Here is a 19,211-nt window from a genome sequence, read left to right on the forward strand (position 1 = left end):
GCTTCAAGGTGCTGAGTGAAAAATGGGATAAATCTACATCAGCCTCAAAATCAGTGCTTCCAGGTGAGTTTAAGTTTAGGCCAGAGACAGAGAGAGACTGTTGTCTGCTCCCTCCCTGTTTTATGGGAAGCTAAAGAGTCTTCAGACGAGACGCTCCCAGAGCACCAAGGACAAGAAGAGACAGATAAAGACCATCCCTTCACATCATCACTAACTACCAGCACATGGAACTGAATAAATGAAACATCAATCAAAACAGAGGAGAAAAATGCACTGATGCAGAAGGCACAGAAAACAAAGGGAGATCTAGTCATTGCCCAGGCTGATTAACCACCTTAGCACCAGGGTCTCTGTAAAGAAAGCATTTTTCTTCTTAATCAGTCTTAACTTCTCATAGGTTAGAGAAGTTAAGACTGATTAAGAGCTAGATGAAAATAACTAGATGGTGAGACTTTTAGATTATCTGAACCACATAGTCTCTGTACATCAACATAATGCAATGGTACTTTTATAACCTGAAAACAGACACAGATGACACATTTAAAAAAATGGGTGTGTTGTGTTCTAATAAAACTTTATTAACAAAAAATAGGTGGCGGAATGGATTTGGCTTATGGGCCACAGTTTGCCAAGTCACAGTGAGTCCATGTGGCAAGGATGACATTATTACTGGGTTCTACAGAGCATCCAGTATTCAAATGGTGCGTGTTTAGTGAGGGACCATAAAACATTCCATTAACTCATCACTACACAGACAAGGGAAGAGTGTTTAAAGGTCATCCCAAAGTGTGACAGTAGGAAGCCTGAAGGCAGAAACAGTAGAAGATGTTATGTGAAATTCTAGGATTGTGTTATAAAAGGGAAAGAAAAGAAGGCAATGAGACCAAACATTTCAGCCCATGTTTAAAGAGGTTCTATTGATGGATCTGACATCCAGAGAAAATGAGGTGACAGGACAGGGGAGAGGGCCCTCCTGCCATTCCCTTTGACTGGCTCTTTAAGCTGCCTCTGCAGAGGGTACATCCTGTATGATAATGTTATCCCCCTTGATTAGGGTGTTGTTTGTTTTTTTTTTTTTTTTTTTTTTTTTTGACCATCTCAATTCGCCAAGTTTGCATCTAGCTTCCACAGAAGAGTCCTTTCTGAAAAAGAAAGAGAAACTGAGCCACTTTGGCATAGAATTTTATTCTCTAAGCCAGCATTGTCACCCATGGTGCACCTCCAAGTCCATCAAGAAACACACAGCATGCATTTACATGGTAAAACTGAACAGCTTTATTCCCCCCTCCCACTTCACAATTGGCAAATGGATTTCATATTATTTCAAATGGAAGTTTTCTTCCTACAGTTGCCTTTCTCATTGACAACTACTGTTGGTGGGTGCTGCAGCTTGGACCTTGAATGTCCTCTGAGGGCCCGAGTGTTAAAGGCTTTGGTCCCCAGCCTGTGGTGCTGTGGGGAGGTGATGGAGCCTTTGGAATGTAGGGCCTTTTGGATTAGGCCATTTTGGGTATGTCCTCAAAGAGGACTTCAGGACCCTCTACCTCTCTCGTTCATGTCCCCACCATGAGACAAGTGGCTTTTTGCTTTGCCACACACTCCCACCATGATGTGCTGCTTCACCACAAGCCCAAGATCAACAGGCCAAATCATTTATGAATATGAAACCTCCAAAACTGTGAACCAAAATAAACCTTTCCTCTTTATAAGCTGATTATCTCAGGCATTTGTTACAGTAACAGAAAGCTAACCAACAGAGTAGGGAAACTGCTTTCTCGGTAGAAGAATTAGATTTCACAGAGAAACTTTGAGTTAATGACAGACACCAGAGGGTCTGACCCAGCAGCCTCTAGGGGTGTCAATGAGGTCAGGAGGGCCTTTTAGCTGAAGGCCTAGTCAGACTGGGACTGGCCAGGCCTCTGTAACTCATCAAAGATATTGGTAGGCTCATCCCTGCAGAATTTACAGCACACAGCTCCCTTTGACCAGGAAGTCTGAAAGTTACACAGTCCTCTTGGTCCCTACCAAATCCCCATCCTCGGTGCTGGGCCCTCATGCAGGAGCATTTTAGCAAAGCCTCCGCTGTGGGCTTCCAATGTGACCTCTTCACCAGGTACAAGAGTGTCTTCACTCCAAAGTTCAGGATTCACGCTGTTCTTGCCTTGTGCTTTAGAGGGCTAGTCTCTGCCTCTCTGAACAATGGTGGCATCATAGCAATGGAAGCATGAAGACCCAAGCAAGTGCTGGAAGGTAGGGTGTGGGGGCACTGCTGCCAGATGTCCTCTGAGCATGCATTACAGCAAAGACTGCATTGGTGTGGTTGGTGGGCAATTCCACGTTGCAAATCATTCCTTCACAGCAAGACCTACACTCCTGTTACAAAGAAACAAGAGATGGAAAATAGTGAATAACGGGAAGGGAAAAGAGGTAAAACATAGAAAAACAGAGGACCATTAGCGGGCTATCCAGTCTGTGTATCACCAGGTCTTTGGGTTCCCTTCCTCTGCAAAGGATGAGGAGGGAAGAACCATCTTGCAAATCTTTTCCTCTTAACTATGATTTATCTTCATCAAACCCAATCATCATCAAGGCAGAGAAGTGAAAGGGAAATTGAATAAGACGGCTTGATTGAGTCACCAAATCTTTCTAAAGGCTTTAAGAGAAAACACTGAAGCAAAAGTAAAAGCCAGGAACCTTTTGGATTAGTCATTGATTATCTTTCCCAGTGTTACTTGTTAGGGGATAATAATGACTCCCTCTTTTCTATGCTCATATCTGATTCCTATCATTACTGTAGCAATAGTTTATTAATTGTGGCTCCCGAATGGTTAAAAAACAAAGGGCTGAGTCCCTAAGAGCATGAGGTATTTTCAGGGGAAGTAGTCTCCTATGGTAATACCAGTGCATGGTTGGCACATGCCTCGACCTGAGAAACCCAGTCATTCCTTGAGGCTTCAGGGACAGTCTGGCAACACAAAGGCACAACCGCTAAGCATTCATGTCTCAGTGGTTTTCAACATAGGCTGTACATCAGGTTCACCTTGGGGCAATCTTAAAAAGATCTCAATGCCCATGACCTCTACTTAAGGTTCTGCTTCAATTGGTGAGATGCTCCCTCACCACCCGACTAACAAACCCTACAACAGCCACCCAGGTAATCTTGGTGTCACCAAAGCCAACAACCACTAATGTTGGAATCATTTTCTGTGCTTATAAACTAAATTAAATTCTAAAAACTTCATGAAATTAATACATGTTCAAATAATCTTTTCTCAAAAATTTCAAGATTCCAGGCATATAAAAGTATAAAATGCTCATTTAGAATCACAGAATGAGAAAATTAAAAAGATTAATTGATCCACAGTGTGATTATAGTTCATTGCATTAAACTGAGCCTAATCTTTCGACGCTTTCTCCTCTGAGCAGAGGCGGTGGGTGAGACAAGTTTCCCTTGGTACAAGGTATCACTATTTTCCTATTTCTACCTTCCCATTTCCCTGTGCAGCATTCTTGGTGATTTCTGGCCATGAACAAAACAGGTGAGCTGGGCTCTAGTGTTCATGGTTCTGTCACAGATGAGTTGCTCACAGGCTACCAGAGCTGGCTTTGGACCATTCACCCCAAGTCTTGAGGCCCACAGTATAGAACTGGAATCTGGGAATTATCATTCATTGCTAAAGTAACATTATTTCTCATCGAAGAACAGAAAGTCTTTTGACTTCTCTTTGGTCTCTATTTCAGTGCTGTAATGGAGTCTTTTCTCAAAGTATGAGCATGTTCAATATATTGTTCATCCTTCAGAACTTACTTTTGCTAGCATGAAATATTAGTAAATTTACACACCCGCCTGCACACACAGGATCTTACCGTATGTTCAGAATCTTGGCTGTGGTGGCACCCAACAAAATGACATTCACTTTTGGAGGCGCACTTTTTGGTGATGGAGGTACTTCTTCCATGGCTGGTGAAATGATGAACTGTCAAACAATACTGTGTATCTAGGTAAAAGAAAATAAAAAAGCAATCAAAACAAGGCAACTTCATTTTCCACAATGCAAAAGAGACCTTTCAACAACTACTCTAGAAATGACTAATATTAATGATGAACCTTAAGTTTTGGGCAAGAAATTTAATAGCAGTGAGCTCTAGAGTTTCTAGATAGATTTTTTTTTGCAATAACATCTGTTTCTAAAACACATATGTATACTGAAAATGAATATAAATAGTCACCCATCCTTTTGTATAAACTAAAGCTGAGAATAAACGTGCAAACTTTTCACCAAACTCAGGGGTCTGCTCATTGAAGATACATGTTTGTGTCTCTAGTCCATCCCCCCTACTTTTGAAACACATGTTCTAAAACTCTAAGATGAAAATTGCAAGTATAAATGCAATAGGTCAGAATACCTGTTTCTGCATCATTCAACATTTGTTTCTTATAAGTGATGAGGCAAATGAAAGTTAAAAGACAGGACTCCTGGGATAGGGAAGTAGCTCAGTGGTAGAGCACTTGTCTTACATGCATGAGGTCCTGGGTTCAATCCCCAGCACATGGAGGGCAAAACTGAAAAAAAGATACTGCTTCCAATCCCATGTCAAGATCATCTTCCCTTCTCATGTAATTCTTACTCAAGTCCTTATACTCCCAATGCATTTCCTCATCAATGAATTTCCATTTTCTCTTCTTTTTAAATTAACTCTTCCTTTCTGCTTCCCATTTCTGCAGAAAGACTTCTGCATAGCATTATCTTTATAGCTTTAACCACAAACATTTTATTATTTAAAGTGCTTCCAAGAAAGTGGTTTCATTCACTACCCTAGGACTGCGCTGACTCTGTCTCTCTTCTATAACTACCTCAGGCCAAGGAAACTTTCTGATCAGGGACCACAACAACGATATCACTGAATAGGAGTGGGAGACTGGACTGAAGTTGAGAAGACTAGGTTTATGGAAAATAAACTATCAAAAATAAACTACTGGAGGGCTGCGGTTGTGGCTCAGCGGTGGCATGCTAGGTGGAGTGCTTGCCTAGCATGTGTGAGGCAGTGGGTTCGATCCTCAGCACCACCTAAAAATAAATAAAATAAAGGTCTAAAAAAATACAATGGCGTTATTTTTTTAAAAAGTAAGCTACTTTAGAACCTTTGAGCCTGTTTTCTTTTTAGAGAAATAGTTAAGTGCACTGGCATTCTGATAGGGTTGTTACAAGCGTTAAATAATATTAACAATAGCAAACACATACTGGGCGTGAACCATCAGCCAGGCACCCTTCTAACTTGTATTTTCTCATTCAGTGCTCTCCACAAGCCCTGAGGTAAGCAGACTTAACATCCTCATTTTATAGATGAAGAAAATCAGGCACAATTTCTTGTCCAAAGTAACAAAGGTAGAAAAATCACATAAAGGAAAAGCCACATAGGTACAAAGGTCACCTAGCTGAAAGATCACATACACGGAAGGTCACATAAGCAGAAAATTTACCCAGGTGGAAGGTCACACAGATGGAGGGTAGGCTTTTAATGCAGCAGTTTCCTAGGATTTGCACTCTTAACATTAATATTAAGCTAGACGCTGCTACAACTAGTGCTGCCCGCAGAGTGCTCTGCAAGTGTGGCTGGCTCCTGGATTCAGAAAGAAAGGGGAGAACTGACTGTTTTAGAGAAGGAATTTCCATTCATAGTCCAAACAAGGGGGAATTGAAAACCAGTAGCTGCATGCGTTCATACGGAATATCACACATGCAAAAAGCAGCCTCAACAAGTCGGCACTGAAGCCAGGGTAAATAAAACTAGAAATGCCGTTCTTGTTGTATCCTGTTACATGGGAACCCTTTAACAACACTGACAGACCACAGACGTGAAGCTGCAAGGAAAAAAAAAGGAAACGTGAGATGACAAAGAGCAATAGCTGCAGGCTAGTTTGCCTCCCAAAATGGTTAACTATCACTCCCGTAAATAATGGCAAAGTGAAAAGGAAGGGAACCATACACTCAGTGATAATTCCAGGTGGTTAGTATCTTTGGGACTTGACTGACATATCATCAAGAAGGAGCTTCTATGCCATGCTGGAATGGAGGATCATTCCACGCTGATCTCTAAGAGCCAGCTTCTGGACACAGCAGAACCAATTCTTCCACTTTCCCCATTTCTGAATTGTCTTGGTGGTCTCTGCAGCTTCCTGCTTTTTGTTTGCCCATGTTTCAATGGAGATGGAATTCTAAGACCTAGATTCCTGGCTTGCATGCTAAAATGGCTTAAGTGAATGAATAATAGGATATGCCCAGACCTAGGAGACAGAGTTTTGGGTACAATTTGAAAAAATAGCACAGTCTGTAAAGAGAAGACCTGGGAAGCTGGGCACCAAGGCCCCCATGTACAACTATGCTAACCCTTCTACTTGGTTTTCAAGGAGATGGAAAGCAAATTGTTAAAGAATGATACCCGCTCTCTGAAAGAAGCTAGGAGATGAATCAACCAACCTTTTAGAGTTTGAAACAATTACAAAATTTCCCTGGAAATGTAGAAATAAAGGCACACAATCACACATACACTCACACACACACACACACACACACACACGCACTCACAAGCATGTGAGATAAGGGCACTCATGCCTCAGAAATATCAAAGAACCCCAAGAATAAATGTTCACAATTAATTATTCTTGAAAAGGAATAATGAAAAATGTAGTCACAGATACATGACTAATTTACAGAACAAGATGCTCAGACCCCGTAGAGGTTTCCAGTGTATAGTATATAGTAATTATTGGTTCCACACTATAAATAATAATGGTATAAAAAAATACCATATATAGAAATTCCCAAAGATCTAAGGTAATAGTAGACCCAAACTAGTAATCTCCAATTCTGGAAAAGTTTGGTTTTCTGTTTGTTTTTCTTAGCTGTTTACATCTGAAGACCTAAAAAGCAGTACACCCTGAAGTCTGAATCATCTGATATCCTTATAGCTCTATGTAGAGTTTAGAAATTCCAATTCTTCCACCAGACACTCTACTTGATTTATTTTAAGTATGTGTGTTTTAAATCATTCAACTTCCCACCTCCTCTATTCCTACCAACCTAGTCAAAGTCCCCAGTTTCTGCCTGATGACAACAATAGTCCCTACTTGGTGTCTCCTTCTATTCTGGACCCTAACCATCCACTCACCACACAGCAGACAGAGCAATATTTTAAATACAACCAGTATCATCACACCCTAGCTTAAAACTCTACTGTCCACCTATCCTAGTCACAGTGAAGCCCACATTTTATCAGAGAAAGAGGAACCTGTCCTGTCTGTGTCTCCCTCTCAGGTCCTTTGTCCATTTCCCACTACAACACATGGCCAGTGTCCTTTCTATTCATCGAAGAGGCCAAACCCACTTTTTCCTCTGGAAGCCTCTGTATTGCCATTCCCTCTTCCTGACATGCTCTTCCAATAGATCCCTATGTGGCTGGTTTGGTTCAGTCATTCAGGTCTTAGTTCTAATTCTGTCCACAAATACTACTACTGAGGGCCTAATATGAATCAGGTACTGGGATGCATTAGTGAACTAAATAAACTAAAAAGGAGATCCAAATGTTTGTTAAATGAATGAACAGAGTTTCCCAAGCATGGATGTATCTCAAGAGTACAGAAATTTTCCTTTGCTTTAAGTCAGTTAAGTATGGCTTTTCTAATGTATCATCAAGCATTTCTGAAATTGTTAGAATGCTTTAGTCAACACTGTGGTCTCTTCTCTCTGGTAAATACTGTTTATGAAATTCTTCCTCAAGGCAGAAACAACTGCAACTTGAGGCTATGCTGCCGGTTTGTGAGTTCTCTCAGGATAGGATGGAGGAAATAGGATAGAAGATAGAGGAAATCTCTGACTTCTATAGAACATCACCAGCCTGTTGCTGTGCTGATCCTTTACACAGGACATCTTTGCTCCAGGCAATTCAGGAAAGACCTAGAGGAAGTGACATCACAAGACAGTCTTCCAAACTCAGCACACTTACTTTGTGGACACCATTTGTCTTCTGCCCATCGATTGCAGTTATAATTATCCCCTGCATTTTCACAGGTAAAACACTTGAAGCTATTTGGAAATGGTGTTGCTTTAAAAGAAAAAAAAATGCAAAGTGAAATGATAAGGTTAAAAAAGACAAAAATTTCAAACATCGAATATGGTACAAAGTCAGCAACTTTTGTTAGATGAAACAAAACTTATACAATGTCATCTTTACAATTTCTATGTCTAGGGAGTTGGATTTACCCATCAAGCTTTTGGCAATTTAAAAAAAAAATTTTTAAATACTTCCATGAATTTCCATTATAGAGTAACAAAAATGATTCCACAAGCCACTTTGAAAAGATCCATATCATTCTATTTTGATGTATAATTTGGGATAAGTGGGGATTGAGGGTATGGGTGAGAATGGTAGTGGTATTAGAACTAATAATGTGACCCACATATGTCATCCCTGAAAAGAACTAGAGTCCAGATTAACCTCAGTTTGAATTCTGTCCTTTAAACTAATTAGTGTATAATTTTTAACTTCTAAGGCATAATAATATTTATAATTATAAAAATAAAGATCCCTATGACTTGCAGAGGTATAGTGAGAATTAAATGGAACAGTGCAATGAAAATCCCTTGTGGGGTCCCTAGCACATCAAGTCTTGCTAGTTTGCATCCATATGCACTCTATTACAGGTACAGTTATCCTCAAGGAAGTCACCTCATTTGACGTATGTCAATTGTCACAGCATTGACCTTGACCAGGAAGGTAATATTTAATATAAGGGTGATAGTCATTCTTAAGCCCTTACACACAGGCCAAAGCACTGTGGAAAGGAGAAATACTGAGTTGCTGACAATGTGAACTGAGCAAAATTAACATGTTCTTTTGTTATTATATCTTTTTGAAAAGTTTGCCTTTTCTCTGGTTATTTTTAATTTTTAAATTTTTTTTAGTTGTTCTACTTAGTTGTAAATAATAGCAGAATGCATTTCAATTCATCATATATGAATGCAGTGCAACATTTCAATTCTGTGGTTGTGCACGGTGTACCATTCATGCAATCATACATGTACATACGTAATGATGTCCATCTCATTCCACCATTTTTCTATCTTCCTAACCCCTCCCCACCCTCCCCTTTGCCCAATCCAAAGTTCCTCCATTCTTCCCATGCATTCCCCCTATACTCATAGATCAGCATCCACTAATAAGAGAAAACATTTAGTCTTTAGTTTTTTGGGATTGACTTGCTTTGCTTAGCATAATATTCTCCAACTCTATCCATTTACCTGCAAATGCCATAATTTTATTCTCTTTTAATGCTGAGTAATATTCCATTGTGTATATATACCACAGTTTCTTTATCCATTCACCTATCTATTCACGAATGTCTAGGTTGGTTCCACAGTTTAACTATTGTGAATTCAGCTGCTATAAACATTGGTGAGGCTATGTCACTACAGTATGTTGATTTTACATCCTTTGGGTATAGACCAAGGAGTGGGATAGCTGGGTCAAATAGCAGTTCATTCCAAGTTTTCTGAGGAATCTCCACACTGCTTTCCAAAGTGGTTGCTGTTTTTGTTTTGTTTTGTTTTTTATGTGGTGCCTAGGATTGAATCCAGTGCCTCACCCATGCTAGGCAAGTGCTCTACCACTGAGCTACAACCCCAGCCCCTTATCTTATTATTTTAGTAGAAAAGAGGGAAAATAAAATAATTTGACATTTTTGCATAGACCAGGGCATAGGGTCTGGGTAAAATTTTTAATTCTCCTGGTTTTGCAGAATAATGTAGGCAAGTAAAGGTAAACCCCAAACCATCCTAGTAACATAACCAGAAGTTAGGGTGAAAAGTAGAAGCAGTGGGTATTTAGGGTACATGGGGAGGATATGCATTACTGTATAAAACACAAGCAAAATATCAAAATTTCAGGAGACATGAAATTAAATACTGCAGATACATTTCAGTTTGGCCTATGCCAAAAGAATGTTATGCAGATATATAAAAATAATGACAGCCATTTTCACCTGTATGGGCTTAAAAATATTAATAGTCAATGCTGATGAATGAACAATTAGAGTATAAATTTGCATAATCCTTTATATTTAGTAATTCTAACTCTGGTAAAATCTATTCTAAGGTCATCAGCAAATTGAAAAGTACATTTAAAAAGATCTTCAATGGCAATTTCAATGAATTTAAATTGCTTGTATTTTTTAATGACAAAGTATGGGGAAATGGTTAAATAAACTGCAGATCAGAAATATGAATTTTTTAAAGTAAAAGACATTAGAATATTTTAAATATATTCAAATTATAGCATAAAGAGTGAAAAACTAATGTAAGACTAAATTTGTGTAACATCAGTATGTCTCATATCTACATACACATATATGGAAAAAATACTGAAAGAAAATATTTCAAAATGTAAAAAGGAGCATCTTTGAATTGTGGAATCATGAACAAATTTACTTTCTTCTGTATATTTCCTGACTTTTTGAGATTTTCTACAATGAACATATATTTTTCTTTTTCTAGATTTTTTTCTCATCAAAAAATTATAACAGTCTTTAAAATTTGGAAACTTGTAGATACTCTAGATTTACAAAAAACATAAACAGGGATTAACAATGCATGGATGTATAATAAATGATAATTCAAGATACATGTGTAGTACATATGTGTATATGTATATATGTGAAGCATTTATATGTATACTGAGAGAGAAAGAGAACTAGATGACTGAGTGTCCTAAATAATAAAGAAAACACAGAGTAAAGAATAGTAATGATATAGATGTCACCTAGGTATAGTATAAAGATAGTGGTTCTCACAACTGTCTGTTTATCAACAGTATCAGGAGAGCTTTTCAAAAAAGAGAAAAGAAAAAATTCCACATCTCACCCCTTTGATTATCAAATCTCTCAGAAGTAACCTGGGGATATATCATTTCAAAGCCTTCCATCAAGATTCTGATGGTCCTCCAGATGGGGGAACCATAAACATTTACATATATACAAATAATTTTTTCTCTAATGAAGTTTGTATGAGAGAAGTTTTATTTGAAGAGGAAAAAGAAGGGGTGATGGTATATATTCATACAGACACATATACACATGTTTATATAAAATATATTAACATAAATTATCCTATAAGATGATATGCACTGTTAGCCTATTTTAAAACTATTAGTGCAAAAGCTGGGTTTTATGTAATTCTTGCTAACTGTGATTATACATAATGAAAATCCAGGTTATATTCCTCTTCAAATATTTCAATTATTCTAATCTTTTTAAAACTGTTAATGACCTCTTGAAAGAATAAATATATCATTTATGCAGAAACTTCTTGCAGCCAGTTTCTTCTCCAATGAAGAAATCAATAAAGAACACTGAATTTCCTCTGCTAAGCCATGATTAGGGACAATATTCAAAAGAATTTCTTAAACAAGAAATCTTTTAAGACTTTAATAGGAAGCTAATTCATTTTAAAGAAATGGAGAATATTTTTGTTACCATACCCTTACCCATGGAATCGTCGAAACCTTTCTGTTTTATTCTAGATATAAATCAAGCATTTCCAGAAAAATAAAAAAACAACAAGGTGACGATGGATGGAAGTGAGGCTTCAAAGGACATTCTGATTCCCTCCCCAGTCATGAACTAGCACGGCAACCACTACTTACGGTCAAGAGGAGGCCTAACATTGTAGAAGTTGATGTTCTTGGCAGATGCCCAGTTTTCTGAGAAGATAAAGATGTGGACAACAGCCACAGCTACAGCGTGACAGAGGAGCAGCATCCTGACCTCATGGATTGAACAGGCCAAACTCATATGTCTATGATGAAAAGACAGATTATTTGAGTTTATTTATATTTTACTAATTAAAAATAAGAGGGTGTTTGCTTCTGTTTGAAAGACTCAATTATTCAATATATTTGAATATAATAGTTTAAATTTGAATTTGAATGTAATTTAAACATTTATGTATTGTGTTGGGCTGGTACCTGCAACTAAACATTATTCTTTTTGATCAGATGAAAAAGTTAAGTAATTACTGCCTTCTACTGGTCAGGCCTCTGCACTCACCATCTGAGTTTTAGCAGGATGCCCAGTAGCGTTTCAGGTTCAGGAAGACCAAGCAGCCCATACTGACCAGGTTATACCTATTTCATCACCTGAGTCTATCTGGTTGACTTTGTGCTGAAACACCTGATCTCTCAAATTAACGATGGTTCCAGGCATGTTCCAATGAAGTCACAGGACTCCTCTTTGACCAGGAAGATGTGTGGGCAACAGGAAAAGATACAACTTGGAGTCTAAAAGCTTCGATTTGGGGTTGGCTCTGCTGTTTATTAGCGGCCTGACCTTGGACAAGCTCTTTACATTCTATTAACCTCAATTTCCTCATCTGTAAAGTGGCTTAATAACACCCCGGAACTGCCCACACATTTGGGTAATTGTGAGCATCAAATACAGGTTCAGATAGGATCACAAAGGATTGTGAAAATAAAAGCCCTCATAATAAGAGTTCTGTGAAAATGTTGAAATATTAGAGCTCAATGATATTGGTTGAAATCCTTTTCTTCTTACAGAATCAACAATTCTCAGTGGATTTAGAAAAAAAACTTTTCCATGAAAAAAGGTTTAATCTCTGCATATATGTGTATAATTCTTCACATGAATAGGAAAATAACACTGGATTCTAAGGATTTTACTTCCCTCTCTTATGAATCAATTGGTTTTGCACATGAGCAATAATGCATAACCATGAAGATGGAATCGAATATTGGACAAAATGTAAGCACACACAATGTCATCCCTGGAGATGGCTTTTGCTGTATAGAACTGAGTCATTAAGGATGTACTCAGTATTCAAAAAAGAATAAAAGAAAAAAAAAGAAAGGAAAAAAAATAACCCTGGTGAGTAAATTTCAAAAATAATACAATAGTGTTAAATTTTATACACTGCATTTTAGATCAGAACATAATAAGATCTAGATATATAAAAATGTATGCAATTTTTCTAGTTCATTTTAAAAACCAAGCTTGACCTTTTCACAGTTATCAGATTTCTAAATTCTATTCCTATGTTCTTTCTGAAGAAATAGACACTTAAGCAACTATATTATCCCGAAAGTCAAGTGGTTTTACTGATCCAAATTCTGCTTTACCTGTCTCTTTCTCTTAGTTGGTCTGCTTTGTAGTCATCTTGAATCTGTTACCAAGTAATGGATGCATGCTCCTTCTTTATACCAGTGGAGACCTTTGGGGAGGGGAAGACTGATCTGTCTTTCACAAACCTCAGGATGACTGCACTCCAACAGCAATCCACATGGAGAGATGACTAAGATCATGGATTTCAGAGTCACGCTGTCTCACACTCCCTGTTCTAGCACTAAACAGCTATGAAACCTGAGACTAGTAGTGGCTGAAGCTTTCCAAACCTCAGTTTCCCCATCCACAGGACCAGCATAAAAACAGTACTTATCTTCTCGTTTTGAGGTGTGGATGGTCACAATACATAGGAAGCACTCAGCAAGTGCTGAGCACATGGTTGGAGCTGTACTTACTGAGCACTTTCTATTCAGTAGTAAAGCACTGGCTCAGATACCTGTTTCCCAACCCGCTATTTGAGGCCTGGTGCAATTTCTTTAACCTTCCTATGCCACAAACTTTGCTTCTATAAAATGGGAGTGATAACAGTACCTACTCCATAGAACTATAGGAATTAAATTATTTGAAGCATATAAAATGTTTGAACTATCTAATTAGCTATATGCCTAGAATTTTGCTAATTCTTATGTAAGCATTTACTATTATGAACACATCCCCAATTTGGAATCCCAAGTCAAAATCCCTGGTTTGCCTCATGTAACCTTTATGAAATGAAAGCTCCTTCACTCATTCATCAAAGGTGTCATTGTTGACAACTGGTATGCAACACACATTGTTGTCACTGAACCCCCTAAAGATTTTTGCTCATGCAAACTGCATTTCAGAGGGAGAAAACAGGAAACACACATGAAAAAAAAAACCTACTTTCAGTAAGTCATAAATTTCATGAAGGCAGTACAATAAGATGATATGTTAGTAAATAGGAGAGCTGCTTTATGTACATGGTGGTCCCACAACAACTCTCCAGTAGGTGGCATCTGAACAGGTACAGTAAACGATGAGAAGGAATCAGCCAAGCCAAGCATCAAAAGAGCAACCATGTCCTGAGTGCTTTGCCCCATGGGGGTAATATTAAAATCAGCTGGTATGACTGGAATCAGCTGAGAGGGAGGAATAGGCCAAATCAGGGAGTCAGAGAGGCCTGATTACTTACTGCAAGGATTTAGGTTCAGGAAAAATCAGGCCATTGTTTAATTTTAGATTACCTAATTTAGAAACAACACCAAGAAATACTCTGTGTCTGTGGAATAATTGGTCCTAAATCCCTAGCCTTATTTCTAACTCCTGGTAGAAAGGAATACAAATGATTGTGAGTATAGAAGAAGATAGAAATCAGATACTCTAAAGGTTTTTCTGAGTGAATTTTAAAACAACTAACTGGACAATAAGTCCAAGAATAAAACCATGCTTTTGTGTGTGTGTGTGTGTGTGTGTGTGTGTGTGTGTGTGTTTGTTTTTGCTTTTTTCCATCAATCAAAACAGCACCACAAGGACAGATTATTATTATACTGTGTAATTGAGGAGCTGGTAATTTAGAGGCAGAAGGTGTAAGGTTCCTAGCATCCTGCCCCCAACATGGGATCCCCTCAAAAAAAAACCTCCACATGACACATCCTGGCCAAGAATTTTGAAGGCTAGTGAGAAGTAAACCGAAGGAGTATTGCTTCATACAGACAAAATGTGTTTTTGTTTCCACTTTAAACTGAAGAGTATACAGCCTTATTCTATCAAAATTATCCCAAACTGCAAAGTTCTTACCTGTCAAATAAGAAAAGTACTAAATAAAAGTGTCTCAGAATTCCAAAGCAGGTTTTATAATCTATTACCACACACTGCTTCTCCCCGAGCTCCTCATCTATCTCTATCTATGCTTCAGTGTACAAGTTTGTGGGAACATACTGTTTTATTTTCCACAACCAAAAGACATTAGGATAATGAAAAAGTAAATGACTAAATATAGTATCTGAGGGTTGTTTTACATTCAGAATCATTTCACAGAGACTCCTAGATAAAAATTGTCTGCTGAGAGTGCTAAGTAGGCTCCCACTGCAGTCTTTGTTGCAGAACAAGGTTTACAGGAGAGCTTGTAAGAGTGGGAAGAAAATCTTTAATATAAGTTAAACTAAAGCATTCAGGTTATTTTCTCGGAGGCCATCACACAAAGCAGTGTTACTTCTTCATGAGGGGGGAATGGGTGATCTGTGAACTTCCTCAGGTAATTTGCAAAATGGTGTGTCTAGACACATTTCCCCCTGGGTGGAGTAGCTCAGTGGAATCTGAGATTCACACAATGCCTAAGAACACCTGCTTGCTGTTTCCCAACAGAGCTGCCCCAGGTGAGCTCCCTGTGACTTAGACATTTTCACACTTTTGACATTAAGAAAAAAAAGTTCCACAAATGCCTTAGACATCTGACCCACAGCCCTCAAACGCAAAGGCAGATCGAGATATCCCCTGAACCCAAGCAGAGGTCATTACCTTCGCCCATCTTTCCCAGACAGTAGGCCTAGGCAAAAGCTATGGCTCTGCTCTTCCCTGTGGTTTAAGAGTCCCCTTTGTGGGAGAAGAATTAATTCACTCCAGAATGTAGAGTGCTTCTCAGACAGAAAAAAAAGGAAGACATTTCTGTAAAAGCATATTTGTAGGGATACAGCAGGGATGAGCAATTCCCAGGCATTCTAGTGAATGGCAGGTAGCCAGATTTGGAAATTTAGAAAACCCCTCCTGAGAGTTTGGCCCCTTACTTCCCAGAATAAAAGACTTCATTCATGGTATTTGGTCCAGAAGCATGACAATTTCCCAAGTCTGAGCCCTGACAAGCATCTCATCCTCCATTTTAAACTTCCAAGGACAACATGTAAAGCTGATGGGGCCTCAAGAAGCAACACATCTTTGACATCACAAACTTTTGAGTAGGAAATGAAGATAACATTATTTCTTCACATTCCCCAGAACCACGTTCAGTGCATGGTAGACGCAGAGTGAATACTTTTTGGAAGAAAATCAACATCATTAGCTATGACCTCTGAGGAGTGCCTTTCTTAGTGAATAACACAAAAGTTGTGGGCACTAAGGAATTGGTATGGTGTCCAAAAATGACAAAGAAATGATGGATTCCCACAGAAATTTGAAAAGAAGATGCAAAACCTAGGCAGTAAATACTGGCATTTCTTATGCAATTGCTAAAAATGAGTCAGCATGCACAAAACCAACTCCCACTGCCAGTGAGACAGATAATTTAAGGAAAACAGCTCTGCAAAGTCCAGCATGCCCTATCACCACTCAATCCACACCTGCCTGCAAGCACCACTTATCCCACAGTCAGACACTTTAATGACAATCCTTAATAGGCCTGGCTTCCCTTGTAAAAAGAATAGATAGCAAAATGGAAATTCAGAACAAATGCTGAAATTTACTCAGGGAGAATGCAAGAGATGAAAACACTCTTCTCAAAATGGGAAATTCACCAGAAAACTTTAACATCCACAACAAGAGTTGCAGTACTTGCTTCTGGCTGGTAAGCCAGGTTGGCAAATGAAGATATTCTAGTTCCTATTACATTTAAGAAGAGTGTTTGTGGGATTTATGTCAAAACTGGATTCTAATTCCTTCCCTAGCAGGGTAACGGAGGGCTTAGTTTCTAATGTCCCCAGGGGACTGAGGGCCAGCTCGGAGATTTCGGTTTCTACCTTCTCTGATGGGTTCACTCTCCATTTGTGGTACATGGAGGGTTTCGTTTTGTCCAAACCTTAAAAGCAGCATGATTATAAGTCATTCATTTATACCAAGTATTTAGTTAAATACTTAATATATAACAAGGGATAAGAAAGACCCAATTCCTGAGCTCTCATGAATTATTTGAAAAAAAAATATTTATTTATAATAAAAAGAGACATCACCAAGATTTAATATAATCATCTTTGAGAGGAGGGAAAACACTAAGCTTTAGACTTAGAAAAAACTAGAATAAAATTCTAGTCCTACATTTACTAACTTGGTGACTAAAGAGTTAAGATTTATCACCATTTGCTAAAAAGAAAAAGGAGGCTTAGAATCACACAGATAACATAAGTTGTTGTGTGGATTGAGTGCAATTATATAAGTAAAGTATCTTTTATGTAGATGGCATTTGAGAAATCTTCAATATCCAATTCCCCTCTTCTTTGTCCCTTCTCTCTTCTTCAGATGTCATTAGCAGAAAAAGAGAGATCAGATCAAGGCATAGCACTGTCCAACTTTATTTTGTATTAGCTAGAACAAATCTGGTAAATAGTAGATTCATTTCTAAAAAAGACTCAGAAATCCTCCCTATTGCAACCAAATGGGAAGTTGAAATCAATGACTGCCAATGTCCCTTCTACTTCTAATAATCTATGATTTTTATGGAAGGAGATCAAGGAAGAACTCCAGTTACATCATAAACAGACCTACATGTGATGTAGTATTTCCATAATAATTCAGATTCTGATTGCTGTGCTTTAAAGAATACAAACAACAAAAAAAAATCTCATCAAGACCAGGATCAAAAACTCATAGATATGAGTATCTCATTTCTAAGCATAAAGCTGAACATTTTGCAATGTCAAAGACATACTTTTTTTTTCCATTACCAGCAACTTGATCAAATATAATATCTAAAAGAGCACTGAAGTTAAAATAATTTCATTATGCAAATCAAGTTTAAATCTAATCATGAATTAATACAGAGTGATAAGTATGTAATATGAGTACAGAAATGATCTAATCAATTTTAAGATCATATTTCTAAATATGATACAAATTTTAAGATAAAGCTAAAAGATTTTTTTCAGAGGCATTGTTGTCAAAGATATGATTTTACATCTTTCTTGGGAAGACTTTCATGACAATGAAGGGCTAAGATGGTAAGAATTCCACATGGAAAAAATTTAAATATTTAGGAATTAGAAACTGAATTCCCTTTTTAAATAATCAAGATCGGTTTGTCATGTTTTATTTAACTATTGGACAAATGTTAGGAACCTCTATTAGTCAACTTTGTAACACTATATGTGAGATAACTAACTTAAAAAGAGAGTAGTTGATTTCCTAATTTTGAAGGTTTCAGTCCCTGGTCAACCAGCTACATTGTTTCTGGGCTTGTGGCAAGGCAGCACATCATGGTCAGAGTAAGGCAGAGCCAAGCTGCACAGCTCATGACTAGGAAAAAAGGAGGAGGAAGAGCAAGGGGCTAAGATTCCACTATCCCTTCCAGGGCACACCCCCAAAGACCTAAACACCTCCCATTAAGCCCCACCCATTAAAGGTTCTACCACCTCCCAATAGCACCAACCTAAGGACCCAGCCTTTAACAAGCTTTTGGGAGATATTTAAGATCCAACGTAGAGCAGAACTAATAAAAAAAAAATGTATTGATTAAATTTGAAATTTTCTTCACATAGGTGAATAATCCTTATCCATTCTGAAAGGCATGAATGACCTATCAGGGGATTATGCCAAGTAATTTATGCATTAAGTCTCTTAAGATACTGAGCAAAACATATTTTGGGTGAGAGAATGGTGAAGATTCAAATCCCTTCCATGAATGGCACTCTGTGCTGTGAATTACCCTTTTCTCTGAACTTCCCAGAAGCCAAGAGAGACACAGTAGAATGCATTAATTCTCACTCTGTCAGAAAAGGGAGTTCTTTCTGATACTTAATTCTCAAATTAGTGAATCCTTTGAATCATCGTATAGAAGGCACCAAGCGACATGGATCATGCCTGAAATTTGTTTTGAAGAGATCCAGATGCATCTGTCATTTGGCCGTTCCAAAAAAAAAAAAAGAAGAAGAAGAAGGAGGAGGAGGAGGAGGAGGAGGAGGAGGAGGAGGAGGAGGAGGAGGAGGAGGAGAAGAAGGAGAAGAAGGAGAAGAAGAAGAAGAAGAAGAAGAAGAAGAAGAAGAAGAAGAAGAAGAAGAAGAAGAAGAAGAAGAAGAAGAAGAAGAAGAAGAAGAAGACATGCCAAGGGCATAATATTAAAAGTTACTTTTATAAAAATACT

General features: G+C 38.1%; 1 protein-coding gene across 1 annotated transcript; it reads right to left on the reverse strand.

Moving 5' to 3' along the window:
• Positions 1 to 2,208: 2,208 nt before the first annotated feature.
• On the reverse strand, positions 2,209 to 11,836 carry Lypd6b (LY6/PLAUR domain containing 6B). The gene is made up of 4 exons (XM_076866557.1): positions 11,698 to 11,836; positions 8,005 to 8,103; positions 3,868 to 3,998; positions 2,209 to 2,373 (listed from the first exon to the last, which is right to left on the reverse strand). The coding sequence occupies exons 1-4, from the start codon at positions 11,810 to 11,812 to the stop codon at positions 2,209 to 2,211; spliced, it is 510 nt and encodes a 169-aa protein (XP_076722672.1). The 5' UTR covers positions 11,813 to 11,836.
• Positions 11,837 to 19,211: the final 7,375 nt, after the last annotated feature.

The sequence above is a fragment of the Callospermophilus lateralis genome, chromosome 9 (assembly GCF_048772815.1).
Source record: "Callospermophilus lateralis isolate mCalLat2 chromosome 9, mCalLat2.hap1, whole genome shotgun sequence".
Taxonomy (NCBI): Eukaryota; Metazoa; Chordata; class Mammalia; order Rodentia; family Sciuridae; genus Callospermophilus; species Callospermophilus lateralis.

Bases quoted from the DNA above. Each gene is read 5' to 3' on its own strand.
- Lypd6b (XM_076866557.1), bottom strand. From the start codon at position 11,812: ATGCTGCTCCTCTGTCACGCTGTAGCTGTGGCTGTTGTCCACATCTTT. The intron at 3,999-8,004 runs GTAAGTGTGCTG...TCTTTTACCTAG, and splicing joins AGACAAATGGTGTCCACAAA to ATACACAGTATTGTTTGACA. The intron at 2,374-3,867 runs GTAAGATCCTGT...TCTTTGTAACAG, and splicing joins GCCAAGATTCTGAACATACG to GAGTGTAGGTCTTGCTGTGA.